The sequence below is a fragment of the Sphaeramia orbicularis genome, chromosome 19 (assembly GCF_902148855.1).
Source record: "Sphaeramia orbicularis chromosome 19, fSphaOr1.1, whole genome shotgun sequence".
Taxonomy (NCBI): domain Eukaryota; kingdom Metazoa; phylum Chordata; class Actinopteri; order Kurtiformes; family Apogonidae; genus Sphaeramia; species Sphaeramia orbicularis.
The window spans coordinates 40,884,787-40,908,013 of record NC_043975.1 but is presented as its reverse complement, the minus strand read 5'-3'; the positions used below and the strand labels follow the sequence as shown (position 1 = coordinate 40,908,013).

Genomic DNA, 23,227 nt, shown 5'->3' with positions numbered 1-23,227 from the left:
GCGTACACACGAGCAGGCCACCCTTGACTGTTGAGATGAACCAGAGTGGTGTTAAGTGAAAGGGATGATTTTTGTTGGTGTGTGTGTGTGTGTGTGTGTGTGTGTCTGGTATGTCAGGACATGACTCTACAAGACTGGGGAAAGAGCAGAGCGACCGACCGACTGACCGAACAAGAGGAGCAGCAGGAGAGGCGGTTCATATACTGTTGGGATCTGGACGAGGGTCTGACTGACTGACCGACCCCAACGAGAATGGTTTATACAGAAAGTTAGGACTTGGAGGGTACTGTGTGACCCAATGAAGACAATGGGAGAGTGGGTTTATATTACTCGAAGTTAGGCTCGATAGGGTCTGTCCGATCAGACAGAAAACAGCGGGAAAAGTGGGTTTACACACAAAGTTGGGATCCTGAGGGGTCTGACTGACCAGACAAAGGACGGCGGTTTATACACAAAGCTGGGATTCTGAGGGGTAGGACCGACCCCAATGGGGGGCAGCGGAAGAGCTTTTTTTTTTTTTTTTTTAATACTCAAAGTTAGGCTCGATAGGGTCTGTCTGACCAGACAAAGACAGCGGAAAAACGATTTATATGCAAAAAAGAAATTGGGGAACTGGAGGAGGGGTCTGACTGACCCCACAAAGATAGAGGGACAGTGCGGGAATATACAGAACCGCGGGGGTCACTGCTGCCCGACAAAGACTGTGGGAGGGTAATGTTTTACTATTATAGGACTGAGGTACAAGCAGAAAACAGTGGTTAGCTGTGAACACTGTGTGTCTGCCAAACTCTGCTCTGTGGCGGTGCAGAGGGTACTGGTAGGTAAATCCATTATTGGATATAGATTGTAGCAAGAATAGGATACCAAATTATTTATTAATTGAGTGTTGATTTATTGATTAATTTAATTACAGATTTATAACTAAGCTTAAACTTAAATCAACCCAAAACAATAATTTAGAAATCTTGCAAAGGTGATAGTTCGTGGACTGCACAGATGAACCCGAGTGTGAAAAATAGTACACAAAGCACAACTAAGGCAATGGATTTATACGCATATAAATAATTTATTAATTAAACTAAGACACACAAATAACATAAAGACAAGAGACAAATACAACAAAAGGAGCAGGAGATTATGGACAGGAGAATATGTAGAGTAAGTTGGCAGATAGCTATATTCGAGATATTCTAACGTTAGTGAGGTTACGTTGAGGTAAACCTACTTAAATTGGAATAACACCAACTCAGATAAATCAGGAGCAGGTTTTCTTACAAGTTAGAGGCCTTGACGGTGGATGGATGAAGTCTTCTGATGTAGTTCGAAGCAGGAACAGGCTGTGAAGCGACGTGCTTGCGCTGGAGGCCTGAAGGTCTGGAGGTCTGAAGTTCTGCTGGCTGGAGGAGGTTCACAGCTGGCTCTGGCGGCTGGTTCAGGAAAGCTCGCCAGGAGAAGTGGAGAACAGCGAAGATGGAACAGCTCTTGGGGAGCTTAGAAGATGGACAAGACTCTTTGTGTAGGTGAGAGCCCAGAAGAGGTGGCGAAAGCTCTGCTCTGCTCTGTGAGAGCCTGGGAGATGGGAAAGACTCTGTTGAAAAGTTGGTTTCATTCACCTTTATAGTTCTGTCCAAAAACAAACTCGGCACGCCTTCCTCGTGCATATTGATGAGTCATCGATGCCTTGGGGCGTTGCCTTCTTTGTCTGTTTTGGCGCGAAACCAACCCACTTCGTGCATATTAATGAGTCGTTTGCATATCTCAAAGTATCACGTTTCTCTTCCCTCTTGGGAAGACAGAGGGGGAGAGGACGTTGTGCAAGACTTGTAAGAAAACTTTGCATCCTTAAATAAGATCCTTAAATAAGATCACTTAAGCTTTATACATCACCTGTAACCTCACTTAAGCATCAGTAAAATAATAGCAGGATTATTCAGACATGCTAGAAGCAGCGATACTCTTACTTTCACATAATTCACCGTGAACATGATCAGGACACACATATGTGAAACCACAAGTCAGGCAAATGGCTTAAGTATTACACGCATAAAAGAGTTAACGTGCTGAGTTAATCAACATTAACACATAATGTAATACATTATTAACATGGCACATATAGTGATTTTGTCATTCAGTCCTTTGTTCGTCTCTGGGTTCATCTTCACCTCTGGATAAGCAACATAATGAAACACAGATGTTGAGAGGACAAAGTCACTAAGTGTAAACACCAAGTCCATTAGGCTCATTCCTTAAGATCATCTGTCTTCGTAAATGTCATTTGCAGAGGATGTCCGTGCACTGACCTGCTAACCAACCAATCAGCATGGTTGTTCAGGAATTTGGTTTGACACGGAGAGGAAGATAATATAGTTTATAATTCTGTTTTCGAGTCTGTTCACTCACTCCACCGTCATGAGACTACAGATACATATACATTGGCAAGGCAAGGCAAGGCAGATTTATTTGTATAGCACAATTCATACACAGGGCAATTCACAGTGCTTTACAAAAATGGAAAAAAGACAGGTTAAAAACACACAATTAAAATTAAAACATAATCAATAAAAAATAAATAACAATCAATTAAAACAAAGTAAAACAGAAAAGTGCAGATAGAACCCTTTCAGTTGTTCTATGCGCAGTTGAACAGAGCTGTTTTCAGCCTGGACTTAAACATTGTCACAGTAGAGACCTGTCTCATGTCATCAGGAAGACTGTTCCAGAGTTTAGCTGCACAGAACCGAAACGCAGCTTCACCCTGTTTAGTCCTGAGTCTGGACACCAGCAAAAGACCAGTCCCTGAGGTTCTCAGGGTCCGAGATGGTTCATATGGGACCAACATGTCACAGATGTACTTTGGTGCTAGACCATGGAGAGACTTATAAATGAGCAGAGCTGTTTTAAAGTCTATTCTCTGAGCGACAGGAAGCCAGTGCAGAGATCTGAGCACAGGACTAATATGGTCGTACTTCCTGGTTCTAGTCAGGACTCGAGCAGCAGCATTCTGGATGTACTGCAGCTGTCTTACAGCTCGTTTAGAGAGTCCAGTCAGAAGGCCATTACAATAGTCTAATCTGCTTGAGATAAATGCGTGGGTAAGTCACTCTAAGTCTGGTTTAGACAGTAAACCTTTGATTCTGGCAATGTTTTTGAGATGGTATAAGGCTGATGATGTAATTGATTTAATGTGGCTGTTAAAGTTTAGGTCTGAGTCCTTTATTACCCCTAGATTTCTAACCTGGTTTTTAGCTTTTAGAGTAACAGATTCCAGATGACTGTTGACACTTTCTCTGGGTTTTTGTGGGCCAAAGACAATGACTTCAGTCTTGTCTGAATTTAGCTGGAGAAAGTTGTTTTGTATCCACACAGTGATCTGTTGGAGGTAGTCACAGAGTGAGTCCACAGGCCCATGTTCACCTGCTGTAAGCGAGATGTAAATCTGACTGTCGTCTGCATAGATATGGTAGGACACATTATTACTGTGTATTAACTGGCCCAGGGGCAACATGTAAAGACTGACCAAAAGGGTTCCCAGGATGGACCCCTGGGGGACCCTACATGTCACTGCCATTTGGTTTGACACACAGTTTCCAATTTGAACAAAATACTTCCTGTCCTCAAGGTAGGACTTGAAACATTTCAGGGCAGGACCAGAGATGCCTACCCAGTCCTCTAACCTCTGTAACAGAATCACATGATCAATTGTATTGAACGCAGCACTCAGATCCAACAGGACAAAGACTGTTAGTTTACCTTTGTCTGTGTTCAGACGGATGTCATTTGTCAATTTAATCAAAGCAGTCTCAGTGCTGTGATGGGGCCTGAAACCTGACTGGAAATCATCAAAGCAGTTGTTCAATAGAAGAAAGTCAGAGAGCTGTTGATAAACAACTCTCTCAAGGACTTTACCTAAAAATGGCAGATTTGATATGGGTCGTTCAGTACTGTTGCATCAAGACTACTCTTCTTTAGGAGAGGCCTAATGACAGCAGTTTTCAAGGCCCTGGGAAATGTTCCAGATTGTAATGAAATATTAACTAAGTGAGTGAGCTGGGGTAGCAAACTGCTCAGCACAGATTTTAGAAATCTAGTGGGCAACTCATTGAGGCAACATGTGGCTGAACTCTGACTAGAGATGGTGTCTTGGACTGTTTTGTCAGTGACAGGTGTGAAATGTGTCAGCTCTAGGTGTCTGGAAGGCTGCAGTGTGTAACTGTGTTGTGGGATTAATTGAGTGTTTAATGCCCTGAACCTTGTCATTAAAGAATGTTGCAAACTCATTGCACTTTGATGTGGAAACTAGTTCTGAAGGCAATGGAGCAGGAGGGTTTGTTAACCTATTTACAGTTACAAACAGGACACGAGGGTTGTTACTGCACTTGGTAATCATTTCTGAAAAAGACCTCTTCCTTGTTCTACGCAAAATCTGGTTGAACACACACAACTGTTCTTTGTAAATCTCATAATGAACCTGAAGCTTAGACTTGCGCCATTTCCATTCAGCCCTCCTGCACTCCTTCTTCTGTGCCCTGAGTCATCATTTCTCCATCTGCCTATTTCTAACAATTTTAACCTTAACAGGAGCAATGGTGTCCAGAACATTTAGAACACAAGAAGAATATGCGTTCAACAGATCGTCAACATTAGAACATGAGGCGTTTTCAAACCTAATCATCTCCATAAACAGCGTGCCTGTGCTGTCATTAATGTATCTCTTCCGAACAACTGCAGGTCCAGCTGTTGGTTTGGGAATTACTGACAGTTCAAAAGAAGACACAGAAATGATCAGATAAAGCAACATCAACCACACTGACACTTGAAATATTTACCCCCTTAGTAATGAGCAGGTCCAGAGTGTGCCCTCTGCTATGGGTGGGCTCACTCATATGCTGAATTAAACCAAAGGTTTCAAGGACAGCACAGAGTTCTTTTGCATTTCTGTCACACACATTATCCACATGTACATTCAAATCACCTGTAACGATGATACAGTCAAACTCTGTGCACACAACTGAAAGCATCTCAGTAAAATCATCAATAAGACTGACACTGTTGGGGAGGCCTGTATATGGTTACATAGAGTATGGAAGAAGATAAATTGATCTCCATTTTGAAAGATACATACTCAAAAGATGAAAACACCCAAATGAGAGCTTATGGGTAACTATATCATCTCTAAATAATGCACATACACCTCTACCTTTTTTATTTTCTCATATTTCTGATTTCGAGGCAAAGTTAGTTGGGGTGGATTCAATGAGAACTGCTTTACCCGTCTTGCTATCAAGCCATGTCTCAGTTAAAAACATAAAATCAAGATTATAAGCGGAAATAAAATTATTAATTAAAAATGATTTGTTACATAAAGATCTGACATCGAGCACAGTGAGCCTCAGATTAGTTTTAGTGGGACCAGTTATCTGTTTGCAAGGAATTTGGATTAAATTTATCTCATTGGACCATCTAGTTGTTTCTTCTTTGTTCAATCTGTGACACATTAGTGTTGGTATAGTGCTGGGGGAAAGCGCTCTCTCCCTGCGCCTCAGGTTGATAAGTGCTTTATTGTGACTAAAAGTCCTGGAAAAGCAGAGGCCCTGGGGGTCCTAGTCACTGATAGCAGACAAGAGCTTGGGTTGGGTGTGTGGTGTGGGGGGAAGTGGCAGGGGTCTTGACAGGGGTGTTGGACATCGACAAGGGGGTGGGGGGGGTCTTGATAGGCGAGGGGGTGGACACCAGTGGGGGGATCGAGTGGGAGGTATTTGGGTGGGGGCAGAAGGGGAAGTGGGGTTCTTGGGGGGTCAACGAGGGTAATGTGTGTAGGAGTAAGGAGTGTAGAGTTCTGTAGTACCTGTGGTGATCTTGTGATATGCAGAGTGAGTGGAATCATCTTTAGTCCTGTTTTCACCAAGCTCTCAAGTCCATTGGTGAAGGAGGAGATGAAAGGGACAGTGATGATTTTGCAGATGGTGTGGATGTGGCAGGTGGGTCCCAGCACTGGGGTAGGGGCTCCCGCAAAGGTGTTGGAACTGAAGAAGCTGCTGGAGCTGAAGTTGTGGATGCAGCAGGTGGGGTCCTGGGCTGTGGTGAAGAAGCTGCTGCAGCTGAATCCTTAGCTGGGTCATCGACTGGCAAGGCAGAAGTACCTCTCTCATTTCCCTTTTTTCTCATTGGCTCCTTAGGATCCCGTCCAGGGCCATTCTGGTGCCTCAGAGCGTGGAGGAGGTTGTCCAACAACCGTCTCACTCCACCTCTGGCCAGGTGCGGGCCCTTTTCCTTGAACAGATCATCCCGTTGCCAAAATAGATTAAAGTTATCAATGAAATGAATTCCTCTGGACTCACAGACCTTGGATAGCCATGTGCTCAGCTGCAGTAGCCAGATGAATTTGTTTACCCTCCCAGCGATGCTGGGCAGTGGTCCACTAATGAAGGACTGAATCAAAACTTTGTCAAGCGCTTCAAACAACTTAACAAAATCCTTTTTTAGAACTTCAGATTCTGTCTTTCTGATGTCCACTGCACCCACATGTACAATCAGCAGCTTGAGTCCATGATGTTTTGATACAGCCTGGGGGAGAATAGTTGTTATGTCTTTCACAGTGGCACTGGGGTAGCTGCATGTTGATATACTGCTATTGTCTATCCCACTGATAGCAGCATCTCCTAGGAGCAAGATGTCCTTGACTTTTGGCACAGATTCCTTCTCTCTGGCTGACTGTGTTTTTCCAATTTCATGACTCCCGTTTTGTAGCATATTCCTACAGTTCTCTGTAGTGGTAGAAATCTGTTTGCAAGTTTTATTTTGGGTAATGGCATAGAAGATCCAATGATACCACCATCTGGTTTCATTTATCTGTGCTGCTTTGGCTTAGCACCAACTTTATTCCACATGACAGCACTTTGGTCTTTGGATGGATGTGGAAAGGAAACCGTATCGTTCAGGTGGAATTTAGCCATTTGGTCACCCTTATTTTTGAAAGTTCCTTGAGAGTTCTTACCACTGGATGACACTGGGAGCATTAGGTGAAGTCCTTTCTCCATTTCCAGCGTAAAAATCCTTGCTTGTAACACACTGATTTCTTGTAGATATATTTGGCAGTCTTTGCAGTGAGAGGTTGTTCTTATATATCCTCTAGACATGTTGAAAAATATTTCCAAGACTAAGATCGCTCAGCTTGTCAGATAAAATATCCCCAACAAAGTTTTAGGGCCACTTAAAGTTGTTTAAAAGAATGAATAAAAAGTTTGTCCAAAAATAAAATCATTAAGATTAAAATCCAAAATAATAAAAAATAAAAGCAGCAGGATTAAAAGCAAAGCAAAGCAGGACAAAAGAATGAGCAAGCAGAAAACGTATGCACTCTTCAGAAGCAGGAAGCAGAATTGTGATGAATAACAGTGACTAGTGCCTCCTCTCAGCTTTCTCATTCAAAACACCTCTTGGACATTGCCGAAACGCCCCCTACGGAGGTGGTACTGCCCCCGTTGAGAAACCCTACACCTTAGTAAGGTGCAATCCATCATCTTAGCACATAGCAGTGGTGACTCACCAATAGAGAGTGCAAGGGCAGCGCCCCACCCGTCGCACATGAAAAAGAAGTTAGGAATCACATAAAATAATTTTACAAAAACATTAATATTTAAATTAATGAGCTAGGTAGTTTGGAAAGCTTTAGTCTGGGACCATGATCAGGTCACACAGGAATGTGACAGGCAGTAGATAAAGAGAAATAATTTGAACAGTCCCTCTCCCCAACAGATTTTAGCAGTTTATCTTAATTGCTGGCAGTGTGATGGGAGCCCAAGAACAATGTTAAAGTGCATGATTGAAGCTCACTGTTTGCTTAGATGGATTATACAGTTCAACATATTTCTAAAGCTGGCTCATATGTGTATTGCAGAAATAACACAGTAAATGTATTAAAACACTTCGTGTTATGCTGCTTTTCTTGGAAAAGAGACTTGCAATCTCAATGAGGCTTTTTTACCTGGTTAAATAAAGGAAAAAAAAGGTTTAAAAAGCACTGGAATAAAAAACTTAAGACATGTCAGATTTACAAATTAGTTTCTTCTCAGTTTTATCTGCTCACTTCATACATTTATGATATACAATGTAACAAAAGTAAACAGAGTATGTGATTACTGAAAGTTAAAAACAAACACGATCTGTCAAACTAGAGAGTATCATTAACATTTATCCATCCATTCTCTTCCGCGGGGGTAACAGTCTAAGCAGGGATGCCCAGACTTCCCTCTCCCCAGACACCTCCTCCAGCTCTTCCGGGGGGATCCCGAGGCATTCCCAGGCCAGCCGAGAGACATAGTCTCTCCAATGTGTCCTGGGTCTTCCCCGAGGTCTCCTCCCGGTGGGACATGCCCGGAACACCTCCCCAGGGAGGCGTCCAGGAGGCATCCGAAACAGATGCCCGAGCCACCTTAGCTGGCCCCTCTCGACGCGGAGGAGCAGCGGCTCTACTCCGAGCTCCTCCCTGGTGACTGAGCTCCTCACCCTATCCCTAAGGGTGCGCCCAGCCACCCGATGGAGGAAACTCATTTCGACCGCTTGTATCCGGGATCTTGTCCTTTCGGTCATGACCCAAAGCTCATGACCATAGGTGAGGGTAGGAACGTAGATTGACCGGTAAATCGAGAGCTTCGCCTCTCGGCTCAGCTCCTTCTTCACCACAACCGACCGGTACAGCGACTGCATCACTGCAGACGCTGCACCGATCCGTCTGTCAATCTCACGCTCCATCCTTCCCTCACTCGTGAACAAGACCCCGAGATACTTAAACTCCTCCACTTGGGGCAAAGATTCCCCACCGACCCGGAGAGAGCAAACCACCTTTTTCCGGTCGAGAACCATGGCCTCGGATTTGAAGGTGCTGATCCTCATCCCGCTCGCTTCACACTCGGCTGCAAACCGCCCCAGTGCACGCTGAAGGTCCAGGTTCGATGAGGCCAACAGGACAACATCATCTGCAAAAAGCAGAGATGAAATCCTGTGGTCCCCAAACCGGACCCCCTCTGGCCCTTGGCTGCGCCTAGAAATTCTGTCCATAAAAATTATGAACAGAATTATGATCATTAACATTTAATTATGTTAAAATAGTGATGGAAGTCATTGTTTTCTTAGCCACACACACACACACACACACACACACACAAACACAATAAAGGATTCTAGGTTCAAGATTGCAGAATCTGCAGAGCAGAGCAGAGATGGGAGTCTGTGATTAGTTCTGAGGAGCTGGGCTGAAAATAAGAAAAGCAAGCAGGACGACTTGGCCAACAGATGATACTGTTTGATCAAGCAATTTCTCTAGTGTCTGAAGAATAGATAAGACTGAAATTACAATCCATATGGGAGACTAAAGGAGACAGCAGATGTCAAGAAAACTGAATGTTAATATGGGTGCACAGAAAATGAGTCAGAAATTTCAGGTTCTGTCAATATTTTATTTCAAATCATCCTCAGCAACCACACTGAAATAAATGTGATAAAGCACATGCAGGGTTGGAGAGGGTTCTTCTTAGAAGAAAGCACCTCCTGAGTTGTAGACCTGTGTGGGCTGGAATTGGCCAGTGTTTGTCACAGAAGGTTGATTCACTTGTTTTTTTTTGTTTTTTTTTACCTTCTTCTCAAGAAGCAGATATCTTCCTATAAAACTAAATGAAACAATCCTCCTTTGGTCTGTTCCAAAATGTTTTGGTCAAGAAGCAATTTTTCCTTCAGCTGCCCACAAATAAGTGAGGAGGGCAGAATATAAAAACCTGCATGAAATGCAAACACCGGCCTAATTGAGGCCTAACTGATGGGGGGCCACAAGGGGTGAATACCTGGGAAAAAAAGGGGAAAAAAAAAAAGTCTGACATTGACCGTGCAGCTCCAACGTTTGTATCTGACCGCTCTGTTCAGAGCTTGTTTGCGCTGGTGGAAGTGACGCAGTCTGCAGGCTCATCAGGGCAAAGATGGGTCAGAGATTGCGTACTCAGGATCACAGGTGAAGGACACGGTGATTGCATAACGTGTCCCCCATGTCACTTTCTCAACACGATGGAGGTTTTCTGAGCCAGAGGAGAAGAAAGACACACGTCCTGCAGAAGTAAAAAAAAAAAAATTAAATTAAATACAGAGACATTTTCCTGGGACAAACACGTTTTAAAGGAACAGACCAGCATTTTGTAAAATCCATGTTATTTTCACTTTTGAGATGGGGGAAATGTAATTATGCTATATATTATATACTATGTATTCATTTAAACTACAAGATTTTAGAAAAGTGCAAGAACTGTGATGACAAACCAAGTTAGACTGTTATTGTGTAAATTAATCATCTACAAAAATGATCAAAAAGTAAGAGAAAATGGTAGTTATAAAGTATAAATTCTGAAGTTCTCTATGTTGTTTAACAGGACATCTAAACTGTCCACAGTTTTTAGAAGTTCAATGTGTAATCTTCAGTGACATCTAGTAGTGCGATTCCAGATTGCACAACTGAATACTCCACTCAAAGTTACCTTCAGGGGCTGCTTAAAACATGAAACTTAAGTTAGAGGCAGTGTTTGTTTTTTCTGTTGTGGTCTCTTAAGTTAAGGAGACATGAAAAGGCCTGTACACTCCACAAGAATAGAGAAATGTGTTTGTTTACTCAAGGTGGCAAGAAGTTAGTTCTGACCAGGATATTTCAGACATCATGAGAAACTCAAGTAGAGAACTCCTGGGAGGTCCCCATAGGGCCCTCTTACTTTCCAGTTTTCCTCAGTAACCACAAACCCTTCAAATTTCTGACCAATCACGCAGTAGTTGTTGGACACCACATGAGAGAAAAGCTCTGCTGAGGCCTACTACATGAAGATCACATTACATTGTGGAGGGGGTAGATGCATGCGGTGCACAATATTGTATGATGCTTGTTTTGCCCTAGATGTCAGATGACCATCTAAACCATGCAATAAGGCTTATTTTAATTATTTTAATTCATTTTAATTAATTTCAATATAAAAAACAAAAGAGAAAATGTATGAACCAAAAAGGAAAAGAAGAAATGAAATATTATAAGTTGTTTTGCTTGAGGAGTGTTTTATTTAGCAAATCTAAGTTGTTATATAATAATGATAATAATAATAATTAAAACCGCAAGCGGTGTTAAGGCCCTCGCCCTCCCGCGCGACCGCCTCCCCACGTAACCGCCGAGTACACCGACAGTGAGAGGACACTGTATCATGGGCTCAATCAGACATTCTGCGAGATAAACAACGTTTTATACTTCTGACAATGGCCGCTCAATCGCGAGCTCATCACAGCCACGCCCAACATTTGATCAAAAATGTAGGTGAGAACTTTTGATCACACATGTGAGTAGGTGATTTTCACCAACTTTGGTCCAAATTGGATGTAAACCCGAGGAGGAGATGATGAAAGTATGAGGGGGGAATTCTGACAGAAACCCATTCATTTCTATGACACCATTTTGATGTGATCATGACAACACAATTTTAAATAGGGATGTGTCCTCATTAGCTTTTTGGTTCAGTTTGGCATGAGAATGTGTGTGCCAAATATCTTTTGCCTATGTCAAAAAATTTTTTTCACTCCCATTCAAAAACTGTAGGGGGCGTCAGAGAGCCATTTTAAAATCCAACTATATGAATAACATATCATCATGTTCAGGTTGTCATTCCGCACAAATGGTACTTTGGGTCCAACTCAATCTGACACTCTGTGTGCGAGATATACACACTTTTATACTTCTCAAAATGGCCGCTTATTTTGAGGTCATCACAGCCACGCCCACCATTTGATCAAAAATGTAAATGGTAACTTTTGATCACACATGTGTGTAGGTGGTTTTCACCCAGTTTGGTCCAAATTGGATGTAAACCCTAGGAGGAGATGATGAAAGTATGAGGGGTGGGATTTTACAGGTCCACACTTCCATCCAATATGGCCGACTTCCTGTTGGGTTTAGGGCGGGGCCATAATGTAATTTTTTACTTGTCCCACCATGGGCTATGTCTCTACCAAGTTTCATGTTCGTACGATGAAAAAAATTTGGGGAGGGCTCCCATTCACGTAATGTATTTTGATTTTTGAGGGGGCGCTACCAAGTCATTTTGCGATCTTTTTTATTCGCGACTCCAAATAAAAAAATTTTTCGCCAGGCTTGAATTTTTGGTCAAATAAAATTGACTTTTTGTTGACGTTCAGGGGGTCAAATTTAAGTTCAAAGAGGTGAGAGAAAAATAATAAAAATAATAACGGAACCATGCGGGTTTAATAGGCCCTCGCCGACATGTATGTCTGGGCTCGGGCCTAATAATAATGGATTAGATTTACATAGTGCTTTTCTATGAATGCATACTCAAAGCGCGTACAGAGGATACATTATTCATTCGCTCTCATATTCACACTCTGGTGGTGGTAAACTACATATGTAGCCACAGCTGCCCTGGGGCAGACTGATGGAAGCGCGGCTGCCAATCTGCGCCTACGGGCCCTCTGACCACCATATTCTGATTGATGGATGTTTGTTTGTTCTTTGCAATAACTTTGTATCTATGTAATTTTGCACCTTTGTACTGAACAGTGAAAGGTCTGGTTCATTTCAGGTTTAGCACAAAGTGCCTGTTTTGCAACGTGGAAATTTTTTGTGGTTAAGGTGTGCCGAGTGTAATCTTGATTATGAACTTGGGTAGTCAAGAAATGCTAGCCTCCTTGCGCAAGTGTTAGACCAAGGCATAACTCTTGAAGCTCTTTGTGGTTAAGCTATGCTATCTAAGCTGAACTCCTTGAGCAAATGTCAAACCAAGGCATGACCCTTGATCAAACTGTCAAACGCATAAGTGCCATTTTGCAGATTTTGCAGATGTCCAATGCACTTGTTAATCTTAAGTGAACTTTCAAAGGTGTGTGCTTAGAGTGACTGACAAATGTACTTACATATTTTACTCAGCAACAACTGTCAACCAATCATATGTGTATGTTGAATTTATGTACCAAATATGGGAGTACCTGAATATGTGAGTCTTCAAAGTGTAACTGTAACTCTAAAATGTAATGAAGGAGACTCTTAAGGGAGGAAGTAGATTTAGTGAGTTTATTGTAAGAGATACTAGTTGATAACTGACTTCTCTTTGATGTTCAAATTTTTGTAATTTTTTCTATTTTTTGCCTGAAGCAAAGAATCAAGCTTTGTTTTAACTTTTTAAACCTCAACCCTTCTTTTTGATGAATTTCCCTCTGGTAGCAGCACGGCTTTGGCCGGACCCCGTTTTTACGGAGTACTGGAGTAGATTAGAGGCCACCATTGGTCACACAATCTCCAGAACATGCAGACTTTTGCCCAGATAGTTGGAGATTAAGCATGCGGTGGTTATAAAGATAAAGAAACCTGGGGCAGTAGTTCATTAACTAAAATGAATTGTGGTTTTTCTGATTTACTGTTGCTGCATGTTTACAATATCAGTTAACAATAAAGTTCATACGTTATTTTTTTACCGGAGATGAGAGGAGAGATGATACATTTATTCTCAAAGAAAACTGCACCAGAGCGGCAAACCTAGCGTGTATTCACACCTACTTTGTTTGGTCGATTTAAAACGGACCAGAGTTCGCTTCCCCACAAAGTCTGGACATTTTTTTTTAGGTGTGAATACAAACATGCAAACTCTGATTTAAATCAAACAAGCGGACTCTGGGCAGGTTCACTTCTGGTGTGAATATAACCGTCCTCGAGCTGAAACAAACCAAGGAACAATGCACCTTTTTATGCTTGATGAGCCACCATAGCGGCTGGAAGTAGCTGAAGTTCACAGGTGGTCAGAGCTAACAGCAGTAGCCATGAGCTGTGGACAGATGTGTAGCAATGAGGAGATGGAATGTCTCATTGACATTTGGTCAGATGCCCATATCGTAAAACTGACTTCGAATGAGCTGTTCTGGACAGTTAACATCATTTTTGTAAATTTGTGTCTGTAAAAATAGAATATATATTCCGAAAATGATAACTGCACATAGGATCTCCACGTCTATTTTCATCAACACCGGCTATCTCTGATTCACCCCGCCCCCGACTTTTCTGTCCAGTGTCAGTGCACTTCATCACATGCGTAGTTCTGTTTATGCATTTTGGTCCACTAGCAAAAAGTGTAATGAGAATGTGATCCGACCCAAATAAAATTAAAGCTGCAAGCAGCATTGGGCGGGACCTCGCACTAGGAGATCCGCCTCCCGTGCGTTCCGCCTCCCATGTGTTCCGCCTCCCGTGCATTCCACTTCCCATACATTCCGCCTCCCGTTAGTTCTGCCTCCCGTATATTCTGCCTCCCGTGTGTACTGCCTCCCATACGTTCCACCTCCTGTGAGTTCCACCTCCCGTGGCCATCGACACCTACGTTCCACTCACACCTCTCCGTCCCAACACCAGCCCCCTCCCTTTTGCATCCGTCCTCCTTTCATCCCTACAGAAAACCTGCGCCCCTCTGCTGAAACCATCATCTTTATATGAGGCCTATATTTTGAAAAGCCAATTGTGTGTGTATGCAAGTGTGTGTGAAAGACAGAATCCGTTTGAGTGACTTGAAATTGTACAAAGAGGTGAGCATAAAACTCATACTTTACCATTTTTAATGAGGCTTTGATTTTGAATTTATTGTGTGTGTGTGGGTGTACCGTTCACATTTTTATCATGTCCTCATTTTTTCATTTATATTGTAGTTTATATATATATATATATATATGCACACACACACACACACACACACACACACACACACACACGCAAAAATTAACCCCGTAGGTGCCAAAATGGGCTCTCTAGTGCCACCTATGTCAAAAAACATGGAAACCACCACAGCGGCCAGCAGGAATGTCTGAGAGACATGAAACCAATGTCAAAATGTTCGTTAGATCGAGCACTACAAAAAATATAGGAGGACGCTATGAGATATATATATATATATATATATATATATATATAATTTTTTTTTTTTGACATATATATGTATACATATGTATACATATATACATATATACATATATATATATATATATATATATATATATATAATCTCATAGCGTCCTCCTATATTTTTTGTAGTGCTCGATGTAAGGAACATTTTGACATTGGTTTCATGTCTCTCAGACATTCCTGCTGGCCGCTATGGTGTTTTCCATGTTTTTTGACATAGGTGGCACTAGAGAGCCCATTTTGGCACCTACGGGGTTAATTTTTGCATTTTATCAAATTTTTCGCCGGACCTGAAATACATGCCAAATTTGGTGAGTTTTGGAGCATGTTTAGGGGGTCAAAATCCAGTTCAAAGTGGTGTCGGGAAAATAATAATAATAATAATAATAATAATAATAATAATAATAATAATAATAATAATAATTAAAACCGCAAGTGGTGTTAAGGCCCTCGCCCTCCCATGCGACCGCCTCCCCACACAACCGCTGAGGCCACCGACAGCGAGAGGACACTGTATCATGGGCTCGATCCGAGATTCTGCGAGATAAGCACAGTTTTATACTTCTGACAATGACCACTCAATCTCGACCTCATCACAGCCACGCCCAACATTTGATCAAAAATGTAGGAGATAACTTTTGATCACACATGTGTGTGGGTGATTTTCACCCAGTTTGGTCCAAATTGGATGTAAACCCTAGGAGGAGATTATGAAAGGATGAGGGGTTGGATTTTAGAGGTCCACACTTCCACCCAATATGGCCAACTTCCTGTTGGGTTTAGGGCGGGGCCATAGTGTCATTTTTTTCTTGTCCTACCATGGGCTATGTCTGGACCAAGTTTCATCTTTCTACGTGGAAATTTTTTTTGGTTGGGTTCCCATTCGCGCAATGTATTTTCACATTTTGAGGGGGCATGGAAAAGTCATTTTTCAATATTTTAAATTTTTCTCTTGCTTTAAAATTCTACTTTTCCACAGTGTAATTTTCAGTCTGTGTACCATTAGTGGAACACAAAGAGTTTTTCTGCAATGGCGTCCTTGTGGCAAAACCCCATTCATTTGAATGATACAGTTTTTATGTCGTCATGGCAACATGATTGTAATTAGGGGTATGTAATCTTTGGCTTTTTGGTTCAGTTTGGCATGAGGAATGTGTGTATGAAACTTCTAGTTCCTATGTCAAAAAATTTTTTTCACTCCCATTCAAAAACTGTAGGGGGCATCAGAGAGCCATTTTACGATCCAACTATACAAGTGACATATCATCGTGTTCAGGCTGTCATTCCACACAAATGTTACATTGGGTCCAACTTCATCTGACACTGTGTGTGAGATATACAGATTTTTATACTTCTAAAAATGGCTGCTTCGTTGTGAAATCACCACGCCCAAAATTTGATCAAAAATGTAGATGATACATTTTGATCACACATGTGTGTGGGTGATTTTCACCCAGTTTGGTCCAAATTGGATGTAAACCCTAGGAGGAGATGATGAAAGTATGAGGGGTGGGATTTTAGAGGTCCTCATTTCCATCCAATATGGCTGACTTCCTTTTGGGTTTGGGGGTGGGGCCATAATGTAATTTTTTACTTGTCCTTCCATGGGCTATGTCTGGACCAAGTTTCATCTTTCTACATTGAAATTTTTTTTGGGTAGGTTCCCATTCGCGCAATGTATTTTCATATTTTGAGGGGGCGTGGCCAAGTCATTTTTCAATATTTTGAAAATTCTTCTTTCTTCATGGTTCAGTTTGGCATGAGGAATGTGTGTATGAAATGTCTTTTTCCTAAGTAAAAAAAAAAAATCACTTCCATTCAAAAACTGTAGGGGGCATCAGAGAGCCATTTTATGAACCATCTATACGATTTTCATATGATGGTGTTCAGGTGGTAATTCCGCACAAATGTTGCATTGGGTCCAACTCAATCTGACACTCTGTGCGAGATATACACACTTTTATACTTCTCAAAATGGCCGCTTATTTGTGAGGTCATCACAGCCACGCCCAACAATTGATCAAAAATGTAGGTGATAACTTTTGATCACACATGTGTGTAGGTGATTTTCACCCAGTTTGGTCCAAATTGGATGTAAACCCTAGGAGGAGATGATGAAAGTATGAGGGGTGGGATTTTAGAGGTCCACATTTCCATCCAATATGGCCGACTTCCTGTAAGGTTTAGGGTAGGGCCATAATGTAATTTTTTACTTGTCTTATCATGGGCTATGTCTGGACCAAGTTTAGTGTTTCTATGTTGAAATTTTTTTTGGGTGGGTACCCATTCGCGCAATGTATTTTCATATTTTGAGGGGGCGTGGCCAAGTCATTTTTCAATATTTTGAAAATTCTTCTTTCTGGAAAATTCTTCTTTTCCACAGTGTAATTTTCAGTCTGTGTACCATTAGTGGAACACAAAGAGTTTTTCAGCAATTACATCCTTGTGGCAAAACCCCATTCATTTCAATGATACAGTTTTCGTGTCGTCATGGCAACACGATTGTAAATAGGGTGTGTCCTCATGGGCTTTTTGGTTCAGTACTGCATAAGGAATGTGTGTGTCAAATTTCTTTTTCCTACGTCAAAAATTTTTTTCACTCCCATTCAAAAACTGTAGGGGGCGTGAGAGAGCCATTTTACGATCCAACCATACGAGTGACATATCATCGTGTTCAGGTTGTCATTTCGCACAAATGTTACACTGGGTCCAACTCAATCTGACACTTTCTTTGCGAGATGTACTTACTTTTATACTTCTAAAAATGGCCACTTATTTGTGAGCTCATCACAGCCACGCCCAAAATTTGATCGAAAATGCAGGTGATAATTTTTGATCACACATGTGTGTAGGTGATTTTCACCCAGTTTGGTCCTAATTGGATGTAAACCCTAGGAGGAGATGATGAAAGTATGAGGGGTGGGATTTTAGAGCTCCACACTTCCATCCAATATGGCCAACTTCCTGTTGGGTTTAGGGCGGGGCCATAATGTAATTTTTTACTTGTCCTTCCATGGTCTATACCTGGACCAAGTTTCATGTTTCTATGTTGAAATTTTTTTGGGTGGGTTCTCATTCGCGCAATGTATTTTCATATTTTGAGGGGGCGTGGCCAAGTCATTTTTCAATATTTCGAAAATTCTTCTTGCTGAAAAATTCTACTTTTCCACAATGTAATTTTCAGTCTGTGTACCATTAGTGGAACACAAAAAGTTTTTCAGCAATAGTGTCCTTGTGGTAAAACCCCATTCATTTGAATGGTACAGTTTTGGTGTCGTCATGGCAACATGATTGTAAATAGAGGTGTGTCCTCATTGGCTTTTTGGTTCAGTTTGGCATGAGGGATGTATGTGCCAAGTTTCATGATCCTCTGTCAAAAAATTTTTTTCACTCCCATTCAAAAACTGTAGGGGGCGTGAGAGAGCCATTTTACGATCCAACCATACAATTGAAATATCATCGTGTTCAGGTTGTCATTTCGCACAAATGTTACGTTGGGTCCAACTCAATCTGACACTTTCTTTGCGAGATATATTCACTTTTATACTTCTAAAAATGGCCGCTTCGTTGTGAGCTCATCAAAGCCACGCCCAACATTTGATCAAAAATTTAGGTGATAACTTCTGATCACACGTGTGTAGGTGATTTTCACCCAGTTTGGTCTAAATTGGATGTAAACCCTAGGAGGAGATGATGAAAGTATGAGGGGTGCGATTTTAGAGGTCCACACTTCCATCCAATATGGCCGACTTCCTTTTGGGTTTAGGGCGGGGCCATAATGTAATTTTTTACTTGTCCTACCATAGCCTATGTCTGGACCAAGTTTCATGTTTCTATGTTGAAATTATTTTTGGGTGGGTTCCCATCCGCACAATGTATTTTCATATTTTGAGGGGGCGTGGCCAAGTGATTTTTAAATATTTTGAAAATTCTTCTTGCTGGAAAATTCTACTTTTCCACAGTGTAATTTTCAGTCTGTGTACCATTAGTGGATCACAAAGAGTTTTTCAGCAATAGCGTCCTTGTGGCAAAAACCCATTCATTTGAATGGAACAGTTTTGGTGTTGTCATGGCAACACGATTGCAAATAGGGGTGTGTCCTCATTGGGTTTCTGGTTCATTCTGGAGTGAGGGATGTGTGTGCCAAATTTCTTTCTCATATGTCAAAAAAAAAAATCTCTCCCATTCAAAAACTGTAGGGGGCGTCAGAGAGCTATTTTACAATCCAACTATACGATTGACATATCATCGTGTTCAGGTTGTCATTCCGCACAAATGTTACATTGGGTCCAACTCAATCTGACACTGTATGTGCGAGATATACACACTTTTATACTTCTAAAAATGGCCACTTTGTTGTGAGGTCATCACAGCCACGCCCAACATGTGATCAAAAATGTAGGTGATAACTTTTGATCGCACATGTGTGTAAGTGATTTTCACCCAGTTTGGTCCAAATTGGATGTAAACCCTTGGGGGAGATAATGAAAGTATGAGGGGTGGGATTTAAGAGGTCCACACTTCCACCCAATATGGCCGACTTCCTGTTGGGTTTAGGGCGGGGCCATAATGTAATTTTTTACTTGTCTTACCATGGACTATGTCTGTACTAAGTTTCATGTTTGTATGATGAAAAAAACTTGGGGAGGGCTTCCATCCGCGTAATGTATTTTGATTTTTGAGCGGGCGCCACTGAGTCATTTTGCGAAATTTTTTATGGAGACTTCACAAACAATTCATTTTCGCCAGGCTTGAATTTTTGGTCAAATAAAATTGACTTTTCGTTAGCGTTCAGGGGGTCAAATTTGAATTCAAAGTGGTGACAGAATAATAGTAATAATTAAAACAGCAAGCGGTGTTAAGGCCCTCCCATGCGACCGCCTCCCCACACAACCGCTGAGGCCACCAACAGCGAGAGGACACTGTATCATGGGCTCGATCCGAGATTCTGCAAGATAAGCACAGTTTTATACTTCTGACAATGACCACTCAATCTCGACCTCATCACAGCCACGCCCAACATTTGATCAAAAATGTAGTTGATAACTTTTGATCACACATGTGTGTAGGTGATTTTCACCCAGTTTGGTCCAAATTGGATGTAAACCCTAGGAGGAGATTATGAAAGGATGAGGGGTTGGATTTTAGAGGTCCACACTTCCACCCAATATGGCCAACTTCCTGTTGGGTTTAGGGCGGGGCCATGATGTCATTTTTTTCTTGTCCTACCATGGGCTATGTCTGGACCAAGTTTCATCTTTCTACATGGAAATTTTTTTTGGTTGGGTTCCCATTCGCGCAATGTATTTTCACATTTTGAGGGGGCAGGGAAAAGTCATTTTTCAATATTTTAAATTTTTCTCTTGCTGGAAAATTCTACTTTTCCACAGTGTAATTTTCAGTCTGTGTACCATTAGTGGAACACAAAGAGTTTTTCCGCAATTGCGTCCTTGTGGCAAAACCCCATTCATTTGAATGATACAGTTTTTATGTCATCATGGCAACACGATTGTAATTAGGGGTGTGTAATCTTTGGCTTTTTGGTTCAGTTTGGCATGAGGAATGTGTGTATGAAACTTCTAGTTCCTATGTCAAAAAAATTTTTTCACTCCCATTCAAAAACTGTAGGGGGCATCAGAGAGCCATTTTACGATCCAACTATACAAGTGACATATCATCGTGTTCAGGTTGTCATTCCACACAAATGTTACATTGGGTCCAACTTCATCTGACACTCTGTGTGTGAGATATACAGATTTTTATACTTCTAAAAATGGCTGCTTCGTTGTGAAATCACCACAGCCACGCCCAAAATTTGATCAAAAATGTAGGTGATACATTTTGATCACACATGTGTGTGGGTGATTTTCACCCAGTTTTGTCCAAATTGGATGTAAACCCTAGGAGGAGATGATGAAAGTATGAGGGGTGGGATTTTAGAGGTCCACATTTCCATCCAATATGGCCGACTTCCTGTAAGGTTAAGGGTAGGGCCATAATGTAATTTTTTACTTGTCTTATGATGGGCTATGTCTGGACCAAGTTTAGTGTTTCTATGTTGAAATTTTTTTTGGGTGGGTTCCCATTCGCGCAATGTATTTTCATATTTTGAGGGGGCGTGGCCAAGTCATTTTTCAATATTTTGAAAATTCTTCTTGCTGGAAAATTCTACTTTTCCACAGTGTAATTTTCAGTCTGTGTACCATTAGTGGAACACAAACAGTTTTTCAGCAATTACGTCCTTCTGGAAAAACCCTATTCATTTGAATGGAACAGTTTTTGTGTTGTCTTTGCAACACGATTGTAAATAGGGGTATGTGGTCATTGGCTTTTTGGTTCAGTTTGGCATGAGGGATGTGTGTGTCAAATTTCTTTTGCTTATGTCAATAAAAAATTTTCATTCCCATTCAAAAACTGTAGGGGGCGACAGAGAGCCATTTTACAATCCAACTACACGAGTTACATATCATCGTGTTCAGGTTGTCATTCCGCACAAATGTTACATTGGGTCCAACTCAATCTGACACTCTGTGTGCGAGATATACACACTTCTATACTTCTAAAAATGGCCGCTTATTTGTGAGGTCATCACAGCCACGCCCAACATCTGATCAAAAATGTACGTGATAACTTTTGATCACACATGTCTGTAGGTGATTTTTGCAAAGTTTGGTCCAAATTGGATGTAAACCCTAGGAGGAGATGATGAAAGTATGAGGGGTGGGATTTTAGAGGTCCACACTTCCACCCAATATGGCTGACTTCTTGTTGGGTTTAGGGTGGGGCCATAATGTAATTTTTTACTTGTCCTTCCATGGGCTATGTCTGGACCAAGTTTCATCTTTCTACGTTGAAATTTTTTTTGGGAAGGTTCCCATTCGCGCAATGTATTTTCATATTTTGAGGGGGCGTGGCCGAGTCATTTTTCAATATTTTGAAAATTCTTCTTGCTGGAAAATTCTACTTTTCCACAGTGTAATTTTCAGTCTGTGTACCATTAGTGGAACACAAAGAGTTTTTCAGCAATAGTGTCCTTGTGGGAAAACCCCATTCATTTGAATGGAACAGTTTTGGTATTGTCATGGCAAAACGATTGTAAATAGGGGTGTGTCCTCATTGGCTTTTTGGTTCAGTTTGGCATGAGGGATGTGTGTGCCAAATTTCTTGTTCCTATGTCGAAAAAATTTTTTTGACTCCCATTCAAAAACTGTAGGGGGCGTGAGAGAGCCATTTTACAATCGAAGTATACGAGTGACATATCATCGTGTTCAGGTGGTCATTTCGCACAAATGTTACTTGGGTCCAACTCAATCTGACACTCTGTGTTTGAGATATACACACTTTTATACTTCTAAAAATGGCCGCTTATTTGTGAGGTCACCATAGCCACGCCCAACATTTGATCAGAAATGTAGGTGATAACTTTTGATCACATATGTGTGTAGGTTATTGTCACCCAGTTTGGTCCAAACTGGATGTAAACCCTAGGAGGAGATGATGAAAGTATGAGGGGTGGGATTTTAGAGGTCCACACTTCCACCCAATATGGCCGACTTCCTGTTGGGTTTAGGGTGGGGCCATAATGTAATTTTTTACTTGTCCTACCATGGGCTATGTCTGTACCAAGTTTCATGTTCATACGATGAAAACAATTTGGGGAGGGCTCCCATTCGCGTAATGTATTTTGATTTTTGAGGGGGCGCTACCGAGTCATTTTGCAATATTTTTTCTTGGTGACTTATAATAAAAAAAATTTTCACCAGGCTTGAATTTTTGGTCAAATAAAATTGACTTTTTGTGAACGTTTAAAGGGTGAAATTTGGGATCAAAGTGTCCAGGAAAAATAATAATAATAAGTTTTTCAACAGTTACGTCCTTCCGGAAAAAGCCCATTCATTTAAATGGTACAGTTTTGGTGTCGTCATGGCAACACGGTTGTAAATAGGGGTATGTCCTCATTGGCTTTTTGGTTCAGTACTGCATGAGGAATGTGTGTGTCAAATTTCTTTGTCCCATGTCAAAAAAATTTTTTCTCTCCCATTCAAAAACTGTAGGGGGCGTCAGAGAGCCATTTTACGATCCAACTATTTGAGTTCCATATCATCGTGTTCAGGTTGTCATTCCGCACAAATGTTACATTGGATCCAACTCAATCTGACACTCTGTGTGCGAGATATACACACTTTTATACTTCTTAAAATGGCCGCTTCATTGTGAGGTCATCACAGTCACGCCAAACATGTGATCAAAACTTTAGGT

The 23,227-nt window shown here is 41.4% G+C and overlaps 1 protein-coding gene across 2 annotated transcripts in view; it reads right to left on the bottom strand.

Annotated features, from left to right (window-relative positions):
* Positions 1-9,434: 9,434 nt before the first annotated feature.
* ogfod3 (2-oxoglutarate and iron dependent oxygenase domain containing 3) overlaps positions 9,435-23,227 on the bottom strand; it is a 172,467-nt gene continuing 158,674 nt past the window's right edge. For both annotated transcript variants that reach the window (XM_030121584.1, XM_030121583.1), the window contains exon 9: positions 9,435-10,094. In XM_030121584.1, coding sequence (XP_029977444.1) covers positions 9,958-10,094 — 137 coding nt within the window. In that variant the 3' untranslated portion in view covers positions 9,435-9,957. The remainder of the gene's footprint in view (positions 10,095-23,227) is intronic.